Here is a 21,138-nt window from a genome sequence, read left to right on the forward strand (position 1 = left end):
TGCTTATTTTCCCAAGGATCAGGACCCAGAAGGACGGGGTTGGGACTGAAAAGACTAATTTCAGCCTAGGGCAGCACGTGGAGAGCAAGAAATCGGAAAGGCTCCAGGCCTTCCGCTCCTCTCGCGCCTGCCGCCGGACCCCTCTCCAGTGCAAACCCTTGTTTCCTCAGGAATGCGGATCAGGGTTTGGCAAGTATGTTTTTTAGCAAATAATCTCTGAATGTTCGGTGTTTAAAGGCGGAAGCATGACTTTGAGGGCGCGCAGTAATCCTTAAAAGCGATTCTGTCCCCACTGTTGTCATGCAAATGCAAATTCTCATGGCTCCACACTAGCTCCGCGGTCACGTGTGGGTGACTCTAGCTGAGAGTCACAGCCGAGCCCCGTCTGGCTCGGGGCAGCAGAACCGCAACGCAGTGTCCCAGCGCACCTGTACACACCCAGCAGCACACACTAAACCCATAAGCCGCAGGGTACACACACGCGCGCTTCCCCTCCTCCCGCCTCACCTTGTTCACTTTCCTTTCCCCTGACTCCCAGCCCTCGGCCCACACAATGGGATTTTTGTTTGCTTCAGCAGCGTGTTGCAGCGCAGTGCTGCTTTGCCTAGCTCGGTGCGGCAGGTCTCTCAGGTTAACAGGTGGCAGCTTCCCCTGTTGGATTCTAGGTATAAAAAAGAATGACCTCATAGGGGTGGAGCCCTGGGACTCCGTGGAGGTGGCAGTCACAGCTAGGTAACACTGGAGTGAAGCCGGTTGTTTAGAAGGGGGCAGTTAAGCTCCTCAGGCTGGTGGCTTTAACCTTTACCCTGAGGCCCTTTAGCAGCCAGCCATTGCCCGCTGGCCCCTAGAGCTGGTCTCTGCCTCCGATGGAGCCCAAAGGAGCCCCCGGGAAAGAAACTCTGGGCACCAGGAAAAAGAGTCTGCCCTTCACGAGGCCCAGGCTCTATACGCTGGAGAGAAGGAAGACTGACACTGTGGTTGAGAGCAGTGTCCCTGGGGACCACTCTGGTACCTTGACGAGGAGCCAGTCTCACAGGACCGAGTACAGCCAGAAATTACAAGGTAACCTACAAGAAACCCATGGCCCCGGTTCCTGCACTCCCAGCTCTTTTCCTCTTACTCTTCCACTTGCAAAGGAAGCACTTAAGGCAGAGGAGAAAATCAAACATTACCTTCCTCTATAAGGAGGAAAGTAAGAAAATAAGAAAAATGAAAATAAATGTAATTCACAAATTGTAGGAGAAATTTATTATGTCCTTCCATAGTTAAAGAGCCAATTCTGAATTATTCTTAATATTGTCATGTCTTTTTTTTCCTGCTACATCCCTCTTTCCTTCTCCCTCCTGCACCCAATTTAAGACGTGGGAAGCACTAGAAAGCAAATGATTTAGAAACCTACAAAAGATAGTTTATCTCAATAGACAGGTGTGAGATGTCACACCAGGAGATCTATCTAGGTAATTGTACTGAACTGCGATTGTGGTTATCTTAAAAAGGGGCCTGAAACTACAATCATGTCTGGGAAAATAAGGAATGTTATAGTCATCGGATAGTATAATAGGATTTCTTGAAAATCACATAGGTGTTCATTCCTTTAGAGTGAATCGAATAACATGCAAATATGGTAAGAGATGTTTAGCACGCTTGGACTGAATGACTGTTGAGGAAATAACTGCAGTTTATTTTGTGATGGTCGTAAGATAATTGGCACAGTTATTATAACATGTCCTGTTTCAGGCCCTGAATTGCTATCCCTTCCCATACACCCTCTCTTTTACTTCTCCCTTTCTCTCAAAGGTCATTTGTTCTAGTAAACATCATTTTGACGTGGATGCTGTGCAACGTTTTAAGTAGCCACTGCAGCACCTGTTATGTGATCCCCCAGAACCTGTCTCTCCCACTTTGAGGCACACTGTGTTTAAGCTCTCATAATCCTACCATGAGCTGTCATTCCGGATTGAAAAACTACAATGAGGCTAGAGAGACCAATGGGACAAGCTTGTACTTAGAAGGTCTCTTTCCTCAAAAAATGTGCTTGGACTTAGTGATGCAAATTAATTAAATTAAGTAAGTTAAATACATTTAAATTAAATCTTTAAAGATTCCTACTATGAGTTAATGCTTTTAAAAAATCCTGATAGCTCAGGATTAAAATGCAAAGTCAAGTGTTGTCCTTAAAGATTGTTTTTTTTTTTTAATGGAGAAGGGGTATTATTTGAGCTTTGAAATTAATTTTCTCAAGGCCATGTATAAATTGGAAAAAATGCAAATTTTAAAGTCACGCATATTTGGTTTCCAATCCTGGCTCTTCAATTTACTACCTATAAGACTGAGCAAATCACTTAAAATTTCTGAGCTTCAGTTTCTCTATCTGTGAAAATAGGATAATGATACTTACCACACAGTGTTATTGGGAGAATGAAATTAGGTAAGTACATGAAACACCTAGAATATTGGCTGACACATGGCATGTGCTCCATAAATAGTAGTTATTTTTAAATTTAGGAATGATGGGTACCATAATGTTAGAACAGGACTTGCCTTGTGTTAGCCCAAATTTACTAATCTACTAATCTGTTTCAACTCTTTTCTGTCTTTTGATGAAGAGACCGCAAATAAGAAATTCAGGAAAAGCCTACTGCTTTATCTCTAATAACATGTTTCTTCTTTCTGAGATTCACTAATTCAGCATCTTTTTGATCCAGATTTTCCATTAGTAAAATAAAAAGGGGAATACTTTTTGCTGTTCTCTTCCTAAACATAGCTTTAAAAAAAATGTCTGTGGCCACAGAATACAGTAGATATTTGTTGGTTACTTTGCAGAAGACTTCAGGCTTCTTATGTACTCTACTGGATTTGTGGTTTTCCTGTGCTCTGTTGGATCCTGTCTCTGAAGGTGGAAGGAAAGACGCAGGAGTTAATCCATGGTCCTAGACCTGACTGTGCTGGAGAAAAATCATCAGGGAGCGTAGAGGAGCACATCAGAGCTGTAAAGATAGGCTGGCCTCCTGATAAGTAACATTTTAAAGATGTAACTCTTAATAAAGTCCAAGGCTGATACCTAATGCCTAATAGAGCTTTTAGTATGATTCTTCTGTAACTGGTTTGGCAACAATAGAAGGCATTTTCTCATTAATGTTGGAAGCAATCAGTTCTGTGGTTTGCACTCTCTCATCTATACTCTACCCATTATCATGCAGATGAGTCCTAAATCACCTTAAGAGGTTCTTTATTTTTGCAATGCCAAGAGGTTTTCCTCTGCCTACCTTGGAACTGGCAGTTCCCTGGGAGGCACTGAATAAAGACCTGAGCTGGTTACAGCCCTCAGACAGATGGCCCCAAAGCAAAGCCATCGTGAGGTCACAGTGTGCTTTCCAATACTGGAAAGCAGCCTCAAATTATTTAGTTGGTTGTCCTTCAGTGCTGTGTTGCTATCTGAGTAATACAATTTACTGTTCTGTCTCTGGAAGCAAGTTCTCTAGGGTTCTGGGAAATGTTACATCGTTCTTCGGTGTCCCTGGGCTCACCTCTTAACTACACAGTTTATCTGTTTCATTCAATTTCTGACCTACGTCGCTTTAGTAGAGTGAATCCTAAGCTGTAATATTTTTTAAATGGTACGGGGGTGAGAGCTACTAAATTAAACAATAGAACATGATTCTAATGAGATTATCATAAAATCTTTGTAAAACATTGTGATCACATCAATGTAGTCATTCCTACTAAGCCTCAAGTTGCACAATAATAGTTCAATGCTAGCTACAGTTAGTGGCATCCTTATTCCTTCAACAGGTTCATTCAGTTAATTGGCGTTTATTGAATATGTTATATGGTGAGCAAGATACAGAATATGTGCCAGGAATAACAACTACAAAATCATTAAGAAAAAGTGTCTGACCTTTACTCCAAAGGGGCCTGAAGTCTCGTAGGGAAAGATAAGACAGGTAAACAAATACAATAAAGGTGCAGGCTAGAGGTAGACATGGGATCAGGGCATCCACAGGAGGAAATGGTCTATTCAGGATTGGGCGGAGAGGTTGTCAGAAAACATTGTCGTTCAGAGATGATAAGTGGGGATGGGGTGGAGGTGCAGAATGGGGAGAGAAGGGTATTTTAACGTCTTCACTGGGCTTATCTCTGTCTGAAATTATGTTGTTTCCTTATTTATTGTCTATTATCGACCCATTTCCCCTCCCATCTCTCACACCCACCCTCGCCAGCCCATGAAAGGCACCCTTTCATTCTCGTTAACTGTTCCATCTTTGCGCTTGGAATCGTGCCCAGCACACATGACTAGGATTAGTGCCCTAATGAGACACGAGGGATCTTGCTTCCTCTCTCTGCTCCGTGCCATGTGAGGATTTAAAAAGTCCGACATCTGTCCACCAGGAAGGGGGTCCTTACCAGCACCCTGAACTTTGATCTTGGACTTCTCAACTGCAAAAACTGTGAAAAACAAATGTTTGTTGTTTAAGCCACCCAGTGTATGGTATTTTTGTAACAGCGGCCCAAACCGACTAAGATAGTTGGTCAGTTACTTTTATCCTCTATGGCCACGCTAAGCTTCTGGTTAATTTTTTGGCCAATGCATATTTTTGCTAGTATCAGGTGAAAGAGTGAGAGTGGGTGGGTTAAATGTCCTCACAGCTGCAGATAACACAACAACAAAAAAATCACATCTCCAATTCATGTTAGGTCTGCGATGTTTTCTTTTTTGCAAAGGCTATCATATCATTTTCATTATGAAAGGATTGATTGGTTGTTTTTATGAAATCCTGAAATGTTCTCACTATGGTGACAATAAACGAACCACTCTCCTGCATGGGCTTTATACTGAATAAGATATTTTGCAGTATGAGGACAAATGGCTCAAAGACTAAGTTAGACTTGGTCAGATTATGGGAACAGTTAATTTGTAATGATTTTTAAGAATACAAACTAATCTGTAAGTGGGCAGTATGAGCTGCTAACACTGGAAGATTTGGTGAGTTTTGTTCAAGGGGTAATGAAGGGTGGAATAAAAGGAATTGTCCAGCTGTTCGTGCACGGTTCTCCCCTGGTGCTATGAGTCCTTTTTGTTCCTGCCTGTTCTTTGAGTACTGTAGAAAGTAACTCCTTCCCCTTTACCTGCCTTTAGTGAAACGGGAAGTACTTGGATCAGTAATGTGACTGTTAACAGTGTAAAGGCCATGTTAAAGCTAAGTAACTCCTCTCTCATTGCATTCATAGACACCCAAAAGAAGCATGATATTTTACTTTCTTTCTTTTCCAGTAAAGGTATTTTGCAGTTTTTAGAGGACACATTGGATCAAATAAGGTGAGTCCCAGAAATCAAGAAAGTTTGAGCTATTCCACTACTACCACATTGTGATGGGAAAATTTATTCCTTCCATATTTAACTGATGTACCTCTAGATATAACTTTTTTAAAGGTAGCAAACACAGCTTCTAATTCTATTTTTTGTCCATAAAAATGATGGGTTTATCAAAACACAAAATGAGAAATCAAGAGGGAGGGATGAGCAAATGGAAGAAAGGAAGGAGAGGAAGAGGGAGAGAGAAAATTCAGATGTGCTAAGCACAGATAGAAGTGAACCTTAAAATAGTGATATAGTTGGGAAAAAGATGAGTGAGAGAAAAGCACTCAAGCTACATTCATCTTTGCTTCTGTTGATGCAGGAAAAGGGAAAACGGTCTTTTTATAGAATTACTTTTTCTTGATACCCTAATCATATTAACTTCAGTATTTTTGTGGGTATTGATTTCCTGGTGATGGTGGATTATTGCAAGAATTGCTAAACTTGTCAGCAGTATCACCTTGAGCACCAGGCAAGACTTGGCTTCAGGTGGAGCTTTAGAGCGCCCCCTGTGGCCCCCTCTCCACCAAGCAGGTGAGGAGTCCTTGGGGCCAAGGTTCCTGGCTGCCTGGGATTCTTAACCTCATTTCTAGACTAAGTTCAGGGCATCTGGGACCATGGAATTTTCTGTTCAACAGGCCCTAATCACTGCCACCAAGGCCTGTTGGGACCTCTTCCCAATCCCTTTCTCCTTAGGACAGACTGTGGTTGCTGGTGGGCACACCCTTTGGCTCCAGGGCCAGTTGGTTATGGAGGTGTGTCTGGAGCTCGATCATGCTGGGGTGTTCACACCATGCCTACCAGGCCCTTTGTGGGTGGAGGAGCTGGTGGAGGGAAGGGTAGGGATACAGGCCTCATGACTGGGGAGAGGGATTGTGCCCAGGGCCTCCTGCTAAATTTTGGCATGAAACTCTGAGGGACCTGAGAGATCTAATCTTGAACTTGGCCTTCCAGATTGTTATGAAGGTATATTTAACAAGATGGAAGGATATAACATATTTTATTTAACAGCTTGCCAGCTTGACTTACAACTTTTAAATATGTAGATAAGGTATGCAGCCTCCGTTTATACACCTGCTCCAGGCCCAGAAAGGAGGCTACTTATGACTGTTATCTACGTTCAGGATATAGCCTTCCTTTTATACTAGGTTGTGGAAAGAGGAAAGGAAGGGAAGTGGAGGGAAGGAAAGACATCGTGACTGTCATCCGCCAGAAGCCGTGTCAGCCAGGGCTTTCACACATTGTTATTTGATCCCAACACCTTTTCAGTTGGGGTTATGTAGTTGAACAAATAGGTATATAAAGGAGAAATGACTTTCCCTCTACCCTCCTACATTCAATAGCTGGGCCTATGAACTAAACAAACAATAGGCAGCTTAACAGGAGAAAAAGTATACAAGGGTATTCATTTTGAATATTACATGCCGGGGAGCATCACAGGAAAAAAGAAGTGAATAACTCAAAAAAGGTTAGGATTAGAGAGCTTATATACTATCTTAATAGGGGAAGGAGAGGAGAAATGTAGGCCACTTAGGGGAGAGTAAATAATTTTAGGAAAGTTGAATGGGCCCTCAGAAGAATCGCAGGGATACATAAGAGTTGGTGACAAAGTCTGCCTGGCTATGGTGTCACTTCTAGTCTCCTGTCCTGTGAGGGGACTCAACGTCCCGTGGTTGACAGTTGAGCTCCTTTTGGAGGATCTGTCTCTAGGCAGATAAGGGAGTGCAGAGAAAGCCTCTCCCTGCATTTGCTGCTTTTCAAGTGCTTTCAGCTCAAAATTATCAATGTACCAAAGTAACAAATTTGGGGGTGCCATGTCCTAAACTCCTTCAGATGGTAGAGCTCGGATTTGCTCATAGGTGTTTTAAATATTTGCAAAATTAAATGCATCTCATTCATTGACTTAGTAGTTATTTTATCTGTAGGGTATATTAGTAATGAGAAGTCAAAGCACTTTGAGGGTTGCAATGCATGTTTTGTGATGTGATGACATTCCTCTGCTACTATGATGAAACTCGACCTGCTAAATTTTTTACTTTGTAATTCACGTTCTTTCTGTGACATTATTGTGACATGCCTCTGCTGGTGTGTTGTTGCTGTTTAATAAATGCTATCTTTTGGTTTAATTGTCAGGAAACAAAATTACAAAGTTAGGTTAAGCAAACCTGCCCTATTGTAATAGCTTAATCATCTCCATTTCCCACTTCCTTGGATATCTTGACACTATTTCCTTAATTTTATGCCTGTTGTCATTTACTGGTATCTCAATAAAACTTAACATGCATCCACAAAACTGAAAACCCTATTTTATAGCAATGGGTGGTGGTGATGGTGGTATATACATTTGCAAATGAAAAGAATGGAATTATATACTGGAAACAAGTAGTTCTTTACGTAAGTAGGTGATATTTCAATAGAATTCTATGAAGTCAGCCTAAATTGTGAGTCTTAAATGCAGCAGGAAAATAGAGTGTTATGATTAAAGCCTTTGTCCCAGGTTGTTCTGAACAATTCTTTTCTTGATTAATGAGTCAGAGAAGAAATGAATACTCTGTGATACCTGGACTGAGGCCCTTGAGAGCAAATATAATCTTGACTGTCTGACATCCAGCTCTTCCGTAAAGAAGAAAACCTAAAGGTCACGTCATCTAGCTGCTGCTCTAAGCACGCTGAGCCATTGTACCCCTCACAGAAATTGTCTTTCCTGAATGCTTTTTAATGTTAGGTCTCCAGTGTCACTATAAAAGTTGGCACAGATTTCTGCTTCTGTCTTTGTTGTGAAATAGTTGATGAAGACATTGTTTACTTCTCTCAGTGCCATCCAGTTTTATTCAAGGAAAAACTTTGGCTCTTCTTAAGAATTAGAATATGTCACCTTTCCAGATAAAAACAAGCAATTTAGCGCATATATTTAGCTGCCTGTAACTTAGAGTCAGTTTTGTACCTAATGCCTGGCCTTTTATTACCTACCTGCCCCCAACCCCCAAATTTTTTCCAAATATCTGCACGTATGGATTTTCATCACTGAGATCTCTGCTCACCTTCTGGGAGAGTCCTTCCTGACCATTCTACCTACAGCGATGGAGGGGAGGAAAGACTTTTCCTTTCTCCTCTTAGGTTCTGTGGCTGGGACATGTGAGTAGAACTCACAAAAGACAGGAAACCAGGAGGAAAAGCATGCACATGTTATTTGATGTTAATATTTGTACATGGCACAGAGGGTTTCACAGAAAGAAGCAAGAATCCCAAAGCAGTTAGACCCAGGGGCTTATATATCATTTTAACAAAGAGTGATAACTTGTGGAAATGTGGCAAGACAAAGGAAAAGGGGGTTTGAGCTAAGGGTATTAAACTGTGGGGAAGTGAACAGGAAACATGTGGGGGAAACTAATGGAATATAAGGGTTATTTCCGTAAGATTTGTTTGTACAGACTCATCTTGATGTCAACTCCCCATCTCTGGTGATAAGAATTCCCTCCTCTTCCTGATACAGGGAGGGCAGAGAGCCCTTCCTGAATCTGCTGCTTCTCAATTGCCTTCAGTTCAAAGTAATCAACATGCCAGAGAGGTACATTTTGGGATGGTATTTTCTAATCCCTTTCAGTGACCTTCATGCTACCTGTTGCTCTCTGGAATTATGCTGTTCTATTCTATTTTGCCCCTCTCTTCCACTTGAACATAATTTTCCTTGGGAGTAGAGAGTTAGTCTTATTTTAACACTTAAGCAGTGCCTGGTATATGGTAGATACTCAGCTCAAAGACTACTTACTCAATGATTTAAAACTATTCAATGACTCATTATAACTATACTGATCTGTATCATTGGTATATTGGCTTTTACAATTCTGTCATTCCCATTTCCCCACTATCTAATTGGGGTCAATTTTTGAGTTAACTCCTCTAACTTCTTTTTCTGTAAACATAGAGAATATAAATAAATAAACTTAATTAAACAAGAAAATAGAATTTCTTGGCCAAAGAAAATGAAATCTCAGTTTTAATGAATTTATCCAAGAAGCATTTATCCAACAAGTTAATACCTGGTTAATACCAACCAGGTATTAACTGGATCCTGAGAATATTAAAGTAACCAGAAGTGAACCCAGCCTATGGAGTGAGACAGGCAGTGAACCAATAATTGTAGCAATAAGTGCCTGAGGTAAGGCTGCAGTTTGGGTTCCTGGGTTGCAGATTCTGAGCTGGAAATTTGGGTGCAGGGTGTTTATTAGGGAATGTTCTTATGATCACCACCTGGGGAAGAGAAGGGATAGGCAGAAGATCAGGAGAAAGAGAGAGAGGTTGAGCAGTGATCTGGTCTCAGTGAAAGGCTTAGCCAACTCTAAGGCAAGTTCTGAAGATGAGATGATCCTTTGGACTTGTCACAGTGCTGTGAAGAACCTGGGCCCTTATATCCTCACCCTTCAGGTACTGGATGGGGCCACCTTGGAAAGGGAGCATGACCTGAGAGGTGCTCTCATCTGAGATAATTCCTGAAAAGGAGCTGTCTGCTGGTGACACTCCCAGCAGTAGGGCAATAAGTCCTTTTTTTCCTGAAGGGAAACTGGTCAGCTCATCACAGCACTGACCCGAAATTAGTGGTTATTAATATATTAGAGACGCAAGTAAATCATATAGGAATTGTGATGAGAAAGAGCTAAATTGGACCTCTAAAATGTCAAAATAAGAGACACTGAAATCTGAATCTTGAAATCCAGTTTGGGTTTTTTCTGGGGGGAAGAGGGCATTCCAGAAAGAGGGATTAAACATGTCCTAGTGCATGGAACAAGGTAATAAAATTGGTTTTCCTGTCTGGGGTTCACAGCTGAAAAAGATGACACTAACACCAACTAGCATCTGTACTAGGCATGTGGGTACATTACATCATTTCATGCTCTTAACAACTTTGCTAAGAAGTTATTGTCAAATATTTATAGATAATAAAATTAAGGTTACAAGAGGTGTAGACACTTGCCCAGTATTACACAACTAGTAAGCAGTAACGTCAGAGTTATACTGAGGTCTACTTGACTCCAAGGTCCATGCTTTTTCAACCACTATGCAGTGTCTGTTGTTCTAACCCCAGATTTTAGTAGTACCTCTTTTGTGGTTTGTTTTTAAGGAATAGGCTGACTTTGATACAATTTTGAACAATACTCCAAAACATCAAGATACCCTTAAATTCTACCAGCACATTCACCTGCAATCTTAAAATCAACAGTGACCAGCAAGTGCTTTCCAGTAGCTGTGTTATTTTATGCTTTTCAACAAAATGTTTTATGTGGAATGAAGTTAGAATGATATGCAATGGCAATGAATGAGGGGTACACTTAGATTCACTAGAACATTCCACTCTAAAACTACAAACCTAGTGATTTGAATTGTCTAGTCTTTGAAACCTGCCCCTCCTCACTAAGTATAGAGCACACAGCAGGAGGAGAATGTCTGATGGAAAACTGGGTCATAGTGTCAAACTATATTGCTCCTCTGCTTAATATTCCACAATGCTTTTCCATGTTCTCTAGCAGTAGTGTCCAAACAGAGGTACAGGCAGCCCAGAGTGGGGTTTCAAGAAAATTCATTATGAAACAAAATAATAAGTTAATCTTTTAGTCTTATCCTTTGAAAATATCTATTTTGTGTATTATTTATCATGTATGTGATACATTAATACTACCCATGCATTGGAGGTACTTCCACAAAACAGTTTAACTGACCCATGAACAAAACAGTCTGGGATGAAATTTTGACACATGCTACAACAGGGATGAATCTTGAAGACATGATGCTAAGGGAAATAAGCCAGACACAAAAGTACAAGTATTATATGATTCCACTTAAAAGAGGTACCTGGAATAGTCAAATACATAGAGACAAAAAGTAGAATGGTGGTTGCCAGAGGCTGGGGGGAAAGGAGAGTAGGGAGTTAGTGTTTAATGGGTCCAGAGTTTCAGTTTGGGAAGATGTAAAAGTTCTGGAGATGGATGGTGGTGATGGGTGCACAACAATGTGAATGTACTTAAAGCTGAATTGTGCACTTAAAGATAGTTAACATGGTAAATTTTATGTTCTGTATATCTTACCATGATAAAAAAATTAATTAAGTTGGAGACCCCATGTTATAACATTAAAATGGGTATAAGGCCTCTCACACCATGACTCTATCTTTCCATCTCTGGCCTGAGGGACAGTTTTACTTCGGATTGTCTTGCCTTGACACCTGCTGTTCCCTCAGCCTGGAGTGTTCTCCCTCATCTTGGTTGTTTTATAACCGCCTATTTACCTTTTCAATTCTATCTTTCTGTTGTTACACCCAAAATATATTTGAGTGTCCCATCCTGTATACACTTCTCATATTCGTTATTCACATGCCAATGTCTCTTACATTTGGTTGAACTTCTCGAGGACAGGAGCATTGGTATCGTCAGCAGCTAGGGAAAGGATGGCCTGTACTCAATGATCCTGTTTGTTATGTAAATGAGTGGGTAAATGAATGAATTCATGAACAATAAATGGATGGTGTGGCAGTTGTGCAGTGAACATCCAGAATGGATACAGGAGACCCTTCCCCATGGTGGGCTCCCTCGAAGCCAGGTCCAAATCAAATCACTGACTTCAGGGCCACAGCTCCTGGTTATGGATCTAACTCAGACAAGGGAATTATTTATTAATTTTTGTCATACTGCATATTTATCTTCTTCATATTGTGTTTTCTTGGTCACCCTTTACAATTCTGTTCTCATTAGCAAGGGCATACAAAAATCAGACTTACCTCATCCTGGAGAATGTATATGTTATCTCTTGAAATGTAATCTTACATTTTTATAACCAGAGTTAGATAAAGAAATTAAATTATTTTCATTCTGGGCTAAGTGAAGATTCTGAGTTATTTCCTCCTTTTTTTTATTAGCAAAATCTATACATCAAAAAATAGAAATAGTGTGCTTGAAAATAAATACTCTTCTAGAGTTTGACTTGTTTGTTAATGTCACACCAGTCAGACATTTAGAATGGACATTCTGTTACAACAGTGCTACTGTTTTTAAAATATTCAAAACAATGAAACATTTTTTTAAATAATGCAATTATAATCTCATAGACTGTTTGCTTCTTTATTCTGAGCACTTCTGTGTAAAAGTGAAATATTAAATTAAAATGTGAAATTAGATTGCTTTTAATCAATAAATTCTTGGAAAACAAAGCCAATACTTCTCTGACAAAATTGAAGCTTCAGTATATTGCAGTTGCAAATGAAATATTTTTATGTATTTGACATTTCACACAGAGAGTTTAATCAACATATAATTATAGTTAAAATTTTCTTTCAATGGATTATAAATCAAATCAGATTTTGGATTGGAATAAACCTACCAGAGAAGCTAAGGTCCTGTATCTTTTCTTCTATACATTCTTATATGTATGTACAAATTAACATCAACAACAAAAAAATCATACCAAACAAAACACTCAAACCACAATTTGATCTTATTTTCAAAATATTCTTCTCTATATTTATGTCTGTGTTCAAACCCTGATAACTTTTCCTACTCTCAGATTATATCGTGTAGGAAGAGCATTTTCATATACTCACTTGATGTACTATATGTATATATACTACACAATTACATGTACTAACTATACAGGAATACTACATTTTCTTGTGCTTCACTTTACTGTTCTTTGCAGATATTCCATTTTTTACAAATTGAAGTTTTGGGGCAACCTTGTGTCAAGCTAGTCTATTGGCGCCGTTTTTTCCAATAGCATTTGCTCACTTCGTGTCTCTGTATCACATTTTGGCAATTCTCACAAAGTAAATTATAATACTTTTTCATTATTCATTTATTATGGTGAGCTGTGATGTTACTATTGTAATTGTTTAGAGTGCCAGGAACTGCACCTATATTAGGTGGCAAACAATCTATAAATGTTGTGTATTTTCTCATTGCTCCATCGACAGCCTGTTCCCCTGTCTCTTTCCCTCTCCTCAGGCTTCCCTAATCCCTGAGACACAAGGATGTTGAATTTAGGCCAGTTAATAACCTTACAATGGCCTCTAAATGTTCAAGTGAAGGGAAGAGTCACACATCTCTCACGTTAAATCAAAAGCTAGAAATGATTACACTTAGTGAAGAAGGCATGTCAAAACAAACTAGGCTTCTTACACCAAGCAGTAAGCCAAGTTTTGAATGCAAAGGAAAAGTTTTTGAAGGAAATTAAAAGTGCTACTCCAGTAAACACATGAATGACAAGCAAGTGAAACAGCCTTAATGCTGAGATGGAGAAAGTTGTAGTGGTTTGGATAGAAGATCAAAACAGCCACAACATTCCCTTAAGCCAAAGCCTAATCAAGAGCAAGGCCCTAACTCTCTTCAATTCTGTGAACGCTGAGAGAGGTGAGGAAGCTGAAGAAGAAAAGTTGGAAACTAGCAGCGCTTGGTTAATGAGGATTCAGGAAAAGTGCAAGGTGAAGCAGCAAGTGCTGATGTAGAAGCTGCAGCAAGTTATCTAGAAGATCTAGCTAAGATAATTAATGAAGGTGGCTACACTAAACAACAGATTTTCAATGCAGATGAAACAGCCTTCTATTGGAAGAAGATGCCATCTAGGACTTTCATAGCTAGAGAGGAGAAGTCAGTGCCTGGCTTCAAAGCTTCAAAGGACAGGCTGACTTTCTTGTTAGGGGCTAATGTACCTGGTAGCTTTAACTTGAAACCAGTGCTCATTTACCATTCCAAAAATCCCAGGGTCTTTAAGAATGATGCTCAGTTTACTCTTCCTATGTTCTATAAATGGAACAGCAAAACCTGGATGACAGCACATTTGTTTACAACATGGTTTACTGAATATTTTAAGCCCACTGTTGAGAACTATTGCTCAGAAAAAACATTTCTTTCAAAATATGACTGCACATTGACAGGGCACCTGGTCACCCAAGAGCTCGGATGGAGGTGTACAATGAGATTGATGTTGTTTTCATGCCTGCTAACATAACTTTCATTCTGCAGCACATGGATCAAGGTATAATTTTGACTTTCAAGTCTTATTATTTAAGAAATACATTTCATAAGGCTATAGCTGCCATCAATAGCAATTCCTCTGATGGATTTGGGCAAAGTAAATGGAAAACCTTCTGGAAAGGATTCACCATTATAGATGCCAGTAAGAACATTTGTGATTCATGGGAAGAAGTCAAAATATCAACACTAACAGGATTTTGGAAGGAGTTAATTCCAGCCCTCATGGATGACTTTGAGGGGTTTAAGACTTTAGCAGAGGAAGGAACTGCAGAGGTGGTAGAAATAGCAAGACAACTAGAATTAGAAGTTGAGGTTGAAGATGCGACCAAATCGCTTCAATCTCATGATAAAACTTCAACGGATGAGGAGATGCTTCTTATGGATGAGCAAAGAGAGTGGTTTCTTGAGATAGAAACTACTCTTGGTGAAGATGCTGTGAAGATTGTTGAAATTAGCATAAAGGATTTAGAACATTACAAATGCTTAGTTGATAAAGCAGCGGCAGGGTTGCAGAGATTAACTCCAATTTTGAAAGAAATTCTACAGTGGGTAAAATGCTATCAAACAGCCTTGCATGCTAAAGAGAAATCTTTCGTGAAAGGAAGTGTCAAACAATGTGGCAACCTTCATCATTGTCTTATTTTAAGAAATTGCCAGGCCTGGTAGCAGTTTCCTTCAGAGCAGGTAGTGACTGCTCCTTGGGAAGCAAAGAGGAGGCCCAGGCTGTGTGGCCATGCTTGGGCATGCACAACCCAAAGTTCTCTGTTTAGAGTCAGTGATATTTTAAGACTGGAGGAAGACCCAGAGAAATTAAATGACTTACCTGGGGCCAGAGGGAAAGTAAAAAGGAAGCCTAGACCTGGCCCCAAGTCTTCAAATAGAGTATGCTTGCCATTATATCACACTGACCCTCAGGCTTCTGGAGCAGTAAGTTGGCAGAGTAGAAGGATTTGAGCTCACCTCCTCTCATGAAAACAGCAGAATTATAACTAACTGCTGAACAACCATCAACAAAAAAGACTTGAACCTACCAAAAAGATATTCTACACACAGAGACAAAGAAGAAGCCACAATGAGATGGTAGCAGGGGCACTTTCGCAATTTATTCAAATCCCATATCTGCTGAGTGGGTGACCCACAAACTGGAAAATACACAGAGATTCCCCCACAGGAGTGAGAGTTCTGAGCACCACGTCAGTCTCCCCAGCCTGGGGGTCTGGCATTGGGAGGAGGAGCCCCCAGAACATTTGGCTTTGAAGGCCAACAGGGCTTAAGTGTAGGAGTTCCACAGAACTGGGGGAAGCAGAGACTCCACCCTTGGAGGGCGCACACAAGCTTTCACATGCGCTGGGACCAAGGGCAAAGCAGTGACTCCATAGAATCCTGGGCCAGACCCACCTGTGGGTCTTGGAGGGTCTCCTGGGGAGACAGGGGTCAACTGTGGCTCACTGTGAGGGCAAGGACTGGTGGCAGATACCCCAGGGAATACTCATTGACATGAGCTCTCTTGGAGGTTGCCATTTTGGCACCAAGACCTGGCCCCACCCAACAGCCTGCAGGCTCCAGTGCTGGGAGGCTTCAGGCCAAACAACCAACAAGGTGGGAACACAGCCCCACGCATCAGCAGACAGGTTGCCTAAAGTCTTCCTGAATTAACAGCTGCCAATAAACACACTCCTTGATACAGCTCCACCCACCAGTGAGCAGGTACCAGTCCCTCCCACCAGGAGCCTGCACAAATCCCCAGACCAACCTCACCCACCAGGGGGCAGACACCAGAACCAAGAAGAATTACAATCCTGCAGCCTGAAGAATGGAGACCACAAACACAGAAAGGTAGACAAAGTGAGACAGCAGAGAAATATGCTCCAGATGAAGGAACAAGATAAAATCCCAGAGGAACAACTAAATGAAGTAGAGACAGGCAATCTGCCTGAAAAAGAATTCAGAGTAATGATAGTAATGATGATCCAAAATCTTGGAAAAAGAATGGAAGCACAGACCAAGAGGATATAAGAAATGTTTTATAAAGAGCTAGAAGATTTAAAGAACAAACAAACAGAGATGAAAAACACAATACCTGAAATGAAAAATGCACTAGAAAGAATCAATAGCAGAATAAATGAGGCAGAAGAACGAATAAGTGAGCTGGAAGACAGATTGGTGGAAATCACTACTATGGAACAGAATATTGAAAAAAGAATGAAAAGAGATGAGGACAGTCTGAGACCTCTGGGACAACATTAAACACACCAACATTCACATTATAGGGGTCCAAGAAGGAGAAGAGAGAGGGAGAGGGCCTGAGAAAATATTTGAAGAGATAATAGCCAGAAACTTCCCTAACATGGGAAAGGAAACACTCACTCAAGTCTAGGAAGCACAGAGAGTCCCATATAGGATAAACCCAAGAAGGAATATACCAAGACACATGTTAATCAAACTGGCAAAAATTAAAGACAAAGAGAAAACATTAAAAGCAGCAAAGGAAAAGCAACAACTAACATACAAGGGAATCCCCATAAGGTTATCAGCTGATTTTTCAGCAGAAACTCTTCAGGCCAGAAGGGAGTGGCATGATATATTTCAAGTGATGAAAGGGAATAACCTACAACCAAGAATACTCTACCAGCAAGGCTCTCATTCAGATTCAACAGAGAAATCAAAACTTTACACACAAGCAAAGGCTAAGAGAATTCAGCAGCACCAAACCAGCTTTATACCAAATGCTAAAGGAATTTCTCTAGATGGAAAAGAAATGGCCACAACTAGAAGCAAAAAAATTACAAATGGGAAAGCTCACCAGTAAAGGCAATCATACAGTAAAGGCAGGAAATCATCCACACACAACTATGACATCAAAACCAGCAATTGTGAGAAGAGGAGAGTACAAATGCAGGATATTGGAAATGCATTTGAAATTAAGAGACCAGCAAATTAAAACAATCTTGTATATAAATATAGACTGCTATATCAAAACCTCGTGGTAACCACAAACCAAAATTTACAATAGATACACACACAAAAAAGAAAAACAATCCAAACACAACACTAAAAATAGTCATCAAATCACAAGAGAAGAGAACAAAAGAGGACGGGAAGAAAAAAAGACCTACAAAACCAAATCCAAAACAATTAGCAAAATGGCAATAAGAACATGCATATTGATAATTACCTTAAACGTAAAAGGATTAAATGCTCCAACCAAGGCAAAGACTGGCTGAATGGATACAAAAGCAAGATCTGTATATATGCTGTCGACAAGAGACCCACTTCAGATCTAGGGACAAATAGAGACTGAAAGTGAGGGGATGGAAAAAGTATTCCATGCAATGGAAATCAAAAGAAAGCTGGAGTAGCAATACTCATATCAGACAAAATAGACTTTAAAATAAGGACTATTACAAGAGACAAAGAAGGACACTACATAATGATCAAGGGAATCAACCCAAGAAGAAGATGTAACAATTGTAAATATATATGCACCTAACATAGGAGCACCTCAATATATAAGGCAATGCTAACAGCCATAAAAGGAGAAATCAACAGTAACACTATAATAGTGAGGGACTTTAACACCCCACTTACATCAATGGACAGCTGATCCAGACAGAAGATGAATAAGGAAACACAGGCCTGAAATTACACATTAGACCAAATAGTCTTATTGATATTTATAGAGCATTCCATCCAAAAGCAGCAGAATACATATTCTTCTTATGTGCACACAGAACATTCTCCAGGATGGATCACACGTTGGTTTATAAAGCAACCCTTGATAAATTTAAGAAAACTGAAATCACATCAAGCAACTTTTCTTACCACAACGCTATGAGATTAGAAATCAGCTACAAGAAAAAAACCTGTAAAAAAACACAAATATGTGGAGGCTAAATAATATGTTACTAAACAACCAATGGATCACTGAAAAAATCAAAGAGGAAATAAAAATAAATACCTAGAGACAAATGAAAATGAAAACACGACAAACCAAAACCTATGGGCCATAGCAAAAGCAGTTCTAAGAGGGAAGTTTATAGCAATACAATCTTACCTCAGGAAACAAGAAAAATCTCAAATAAACAACCTAACTTTATCCCTAAAGCAACCAGAGAAAGAAGAACAAGCAAAACCCAAAGTTAGTAGAAGGAAAGAAATCATAAAGATCAGAGCAGAAATAAATGAAAAAGAAATGATGGAAACAATAGAAAAGATCAATGAAACTAAAAGCTGGTTCTTTGAAAAGATAAACAAAATGGATAAACCTTTAGCAAGCCTCATCAAGAAAAAAGGGAGAGGACTCAAATCAATAAAATTAGAAATGAAAAAGGATAAGTTACAACTGACACCACAGAAATACAAAGGATCATAAGAGACTACTACAAGTGACTCTTATGCCAATAAAAAGGACAACCTGGAAGAAATGGACAAATTCTTAGAAAGGTACAATCTCCCAGCCTGAACCAGGAAGAAATAGAAAATATGAACAGACCTATCACAAGTACTGAAATTGAGACTGTGATCAAAAAACTCCCAACAAACAGAAGTCCAGGACCAGATGGCTTCACAGGCGAATTCTATCAAACATTTAGAGGCAAGTTGACACCTATCCTCTGAAACTATTCCAAAAAATTGCAGAGGAAGTAATACCCCCAAACTCATTCTATGAGGCCACCATCACCCTGATACCAAAACTAGACAAAGATACCACAAAAAAAGAAAATTACAGGCCAATATCACTGATGAACATAGACACAAAAATCCTCAGCAAAATACTAGCAAACTGAATTCAACAACACACTGAAAGGATCACAGACCATGACCAAGTGGGATTTATCCCAGAGTGCAAGGATTTTTCAATATATGCAAATCAATCAGTGTGATACACCACATTAACAAATTGAAGAATAAAAACCGTATGATCATCTCAATAGATGCAGAAAAAGCTTTTGACAAAATTCAACACCAATTTATGACAAAAACTCTTGAGAAAGTGGGCATAAAGGAAACCTACTTCAACATAATAAAGGCCATATATGACAAACCCACAGCTAACATCATTCTCAATGGTGAAAAGCTGAAAGCACTTCCTCTAAGATCAGAAACAAGACAAGGATGCCCACTCTCACCACTATTATTCAACATAGTTTTGGGAGTCCTAGCCACGGCAATCAGAGAAGAAAAAGAAATGAAAGGAATACAAATTGTAAAAGAAGAAGTTAAACTGTCACTGTTTGCAGATGACATGATACTATACATAGAGAATCCTGAAGATGCTACCAGAAAGCTACTAGAGCTCATCAGTGAATTCGGTAAAGTTGCAGGTTACAAAATTAATACACAGAAATCTCTTGCATTCCTATACACTAATGATGAAAAATCTGAAAGTGAAATTAAGGAAACAATCCCATTTCCCATCTCATTAAAAAGAATAAAATACCTAGGAATAAACCTACCCAAGGAGGCAAAAGACCTGTACTCCGAAAACTATAAGATGCTGATAAAAGAAATCAAAGATGACACAAACAGATGGAAAGATATACCATGTTCTTGGATTGGAAGAATCAGTATTGTCAAAATAACTACACTACCCAAGGCAATCTACAGATTCAATGCAATCCCTATCAAATTACCAATGGCATTTTTCACAGAACTAGAACAAAAAATTTTAAAATTTGTATGGAAACACAAAAGACCCTGAATAGCAAAAGCAATCCTGAGAAAGAAAAATGGAGCTGGAGGAATCATGATCCCTGACTTCAGACTATTCTACAAAGCTACTAGTCATCAAAACACTATGGTCCTGGCACAAAACAGAAATATAGATCAATGGAACAGGATAGAAAGCCCAGAAATAAACCCATGCACCCATGGTCAATTAATCTATGACAAAGGAGGCAAGACCATACAGTGGACAAAAGACAGTCTCTTCAGTAAGTGGTGCTGGGAAATCTGGACAGCTACATGTAAAAGAATGAAATTATAACACTCCCTAACACCATACACAAAAATAAACTCAAAATGAATTAAAGACCTAAATGTAAGACAGGATACTATAAAACTCTTAGAGGAAAGCATAGGCAGAACACTCCTTGACATAATTGCAGGAAGATCTTTTTGGACCCACCTCCTAGAGTAATGAAAATAAAAACAAAAATAAACAAATGGGTCCTAATGAAACTGAAAAGCTTTTGCACAGCAAAGGAAATCATAAACAAAATGAAAAGACAACCCTCAGAATGGGAGAAAACATTTGCAAATGCAGCAACTGACAAGGGATTAATCTCCAAAATATACAAACAGCTCATGCGTCTCAATAGCAAAAAAACCAAACAACCCAATCAAAAAAGGGCAAAAGATCTATATAGACATTTCTCCTAAGAAGACAGACAGCTAAAAAGCACTTGAAAAGATGTTCAAAATCACTAATTATTAGAGAAATGCAAATCAAAACTACAATGAGGTATCACCTCACACCAGCCAGAATGGCCATAATCAAAAAGTCTACAAACAATAAATGCTGGAGAGGGTGTGGAGAAAAGAGAACCCTCTTGCACTCCTGGTGGGAATGTAAATTGATACAGCCACTATGGAGAACAGTATGGAGGTTCCTTAAAAAAAACTAAATATATAGCTACCATATGATCCAACAATCCCACTCCTGAGCATATATCTGGACAAAACTCTAGTTTGAAAAGATACAGGCACCCCTATGTTCATAGCAGCACTAGTTACAATAGCCAACACATGGAAGCAACCTAAATG

The 21,138-nt window shown here is 39.6% G+C and overlaps 1 protein-coding gene across 1 annotated transcript in view; it reads left to right on the forward strand.

Annotated features, from left to right (window-relative positions):
* Positions 1–866: 866 nt before the first annotated feature.
* Positions 867–21,138, forward strand: part of ARHGEF38 (Rho guanine nucleotide exchange factor 38) — a 152,985-nt gene continuing 132,713 nt past the window's right edge. The window contains exon 1 of the mRNA XM_068542303.1: positions 867–1,062. Coding sequence (XP_068398404.1) covers positions 867–1,062 — 196 coding nt within the window. The remainder of the gene's footprint in view (positions 1,063–21,138) is intronic.

Source organism: Eschrichtius robustus, chromosome 4 (genome assembly GCF_028021215.1).
Source record: "Eschrichtius robustus isolate mEscRob2 chromosome 4, mEscRob2.pri, whole genome shotgun sequence".
Lineage (NCBI taxonomy): Eukaryota > Metazoa > Chordata > Mammalia > Artiodactyla > Eschrichtiidae > Eschrichtius > Eschrichtius robustus.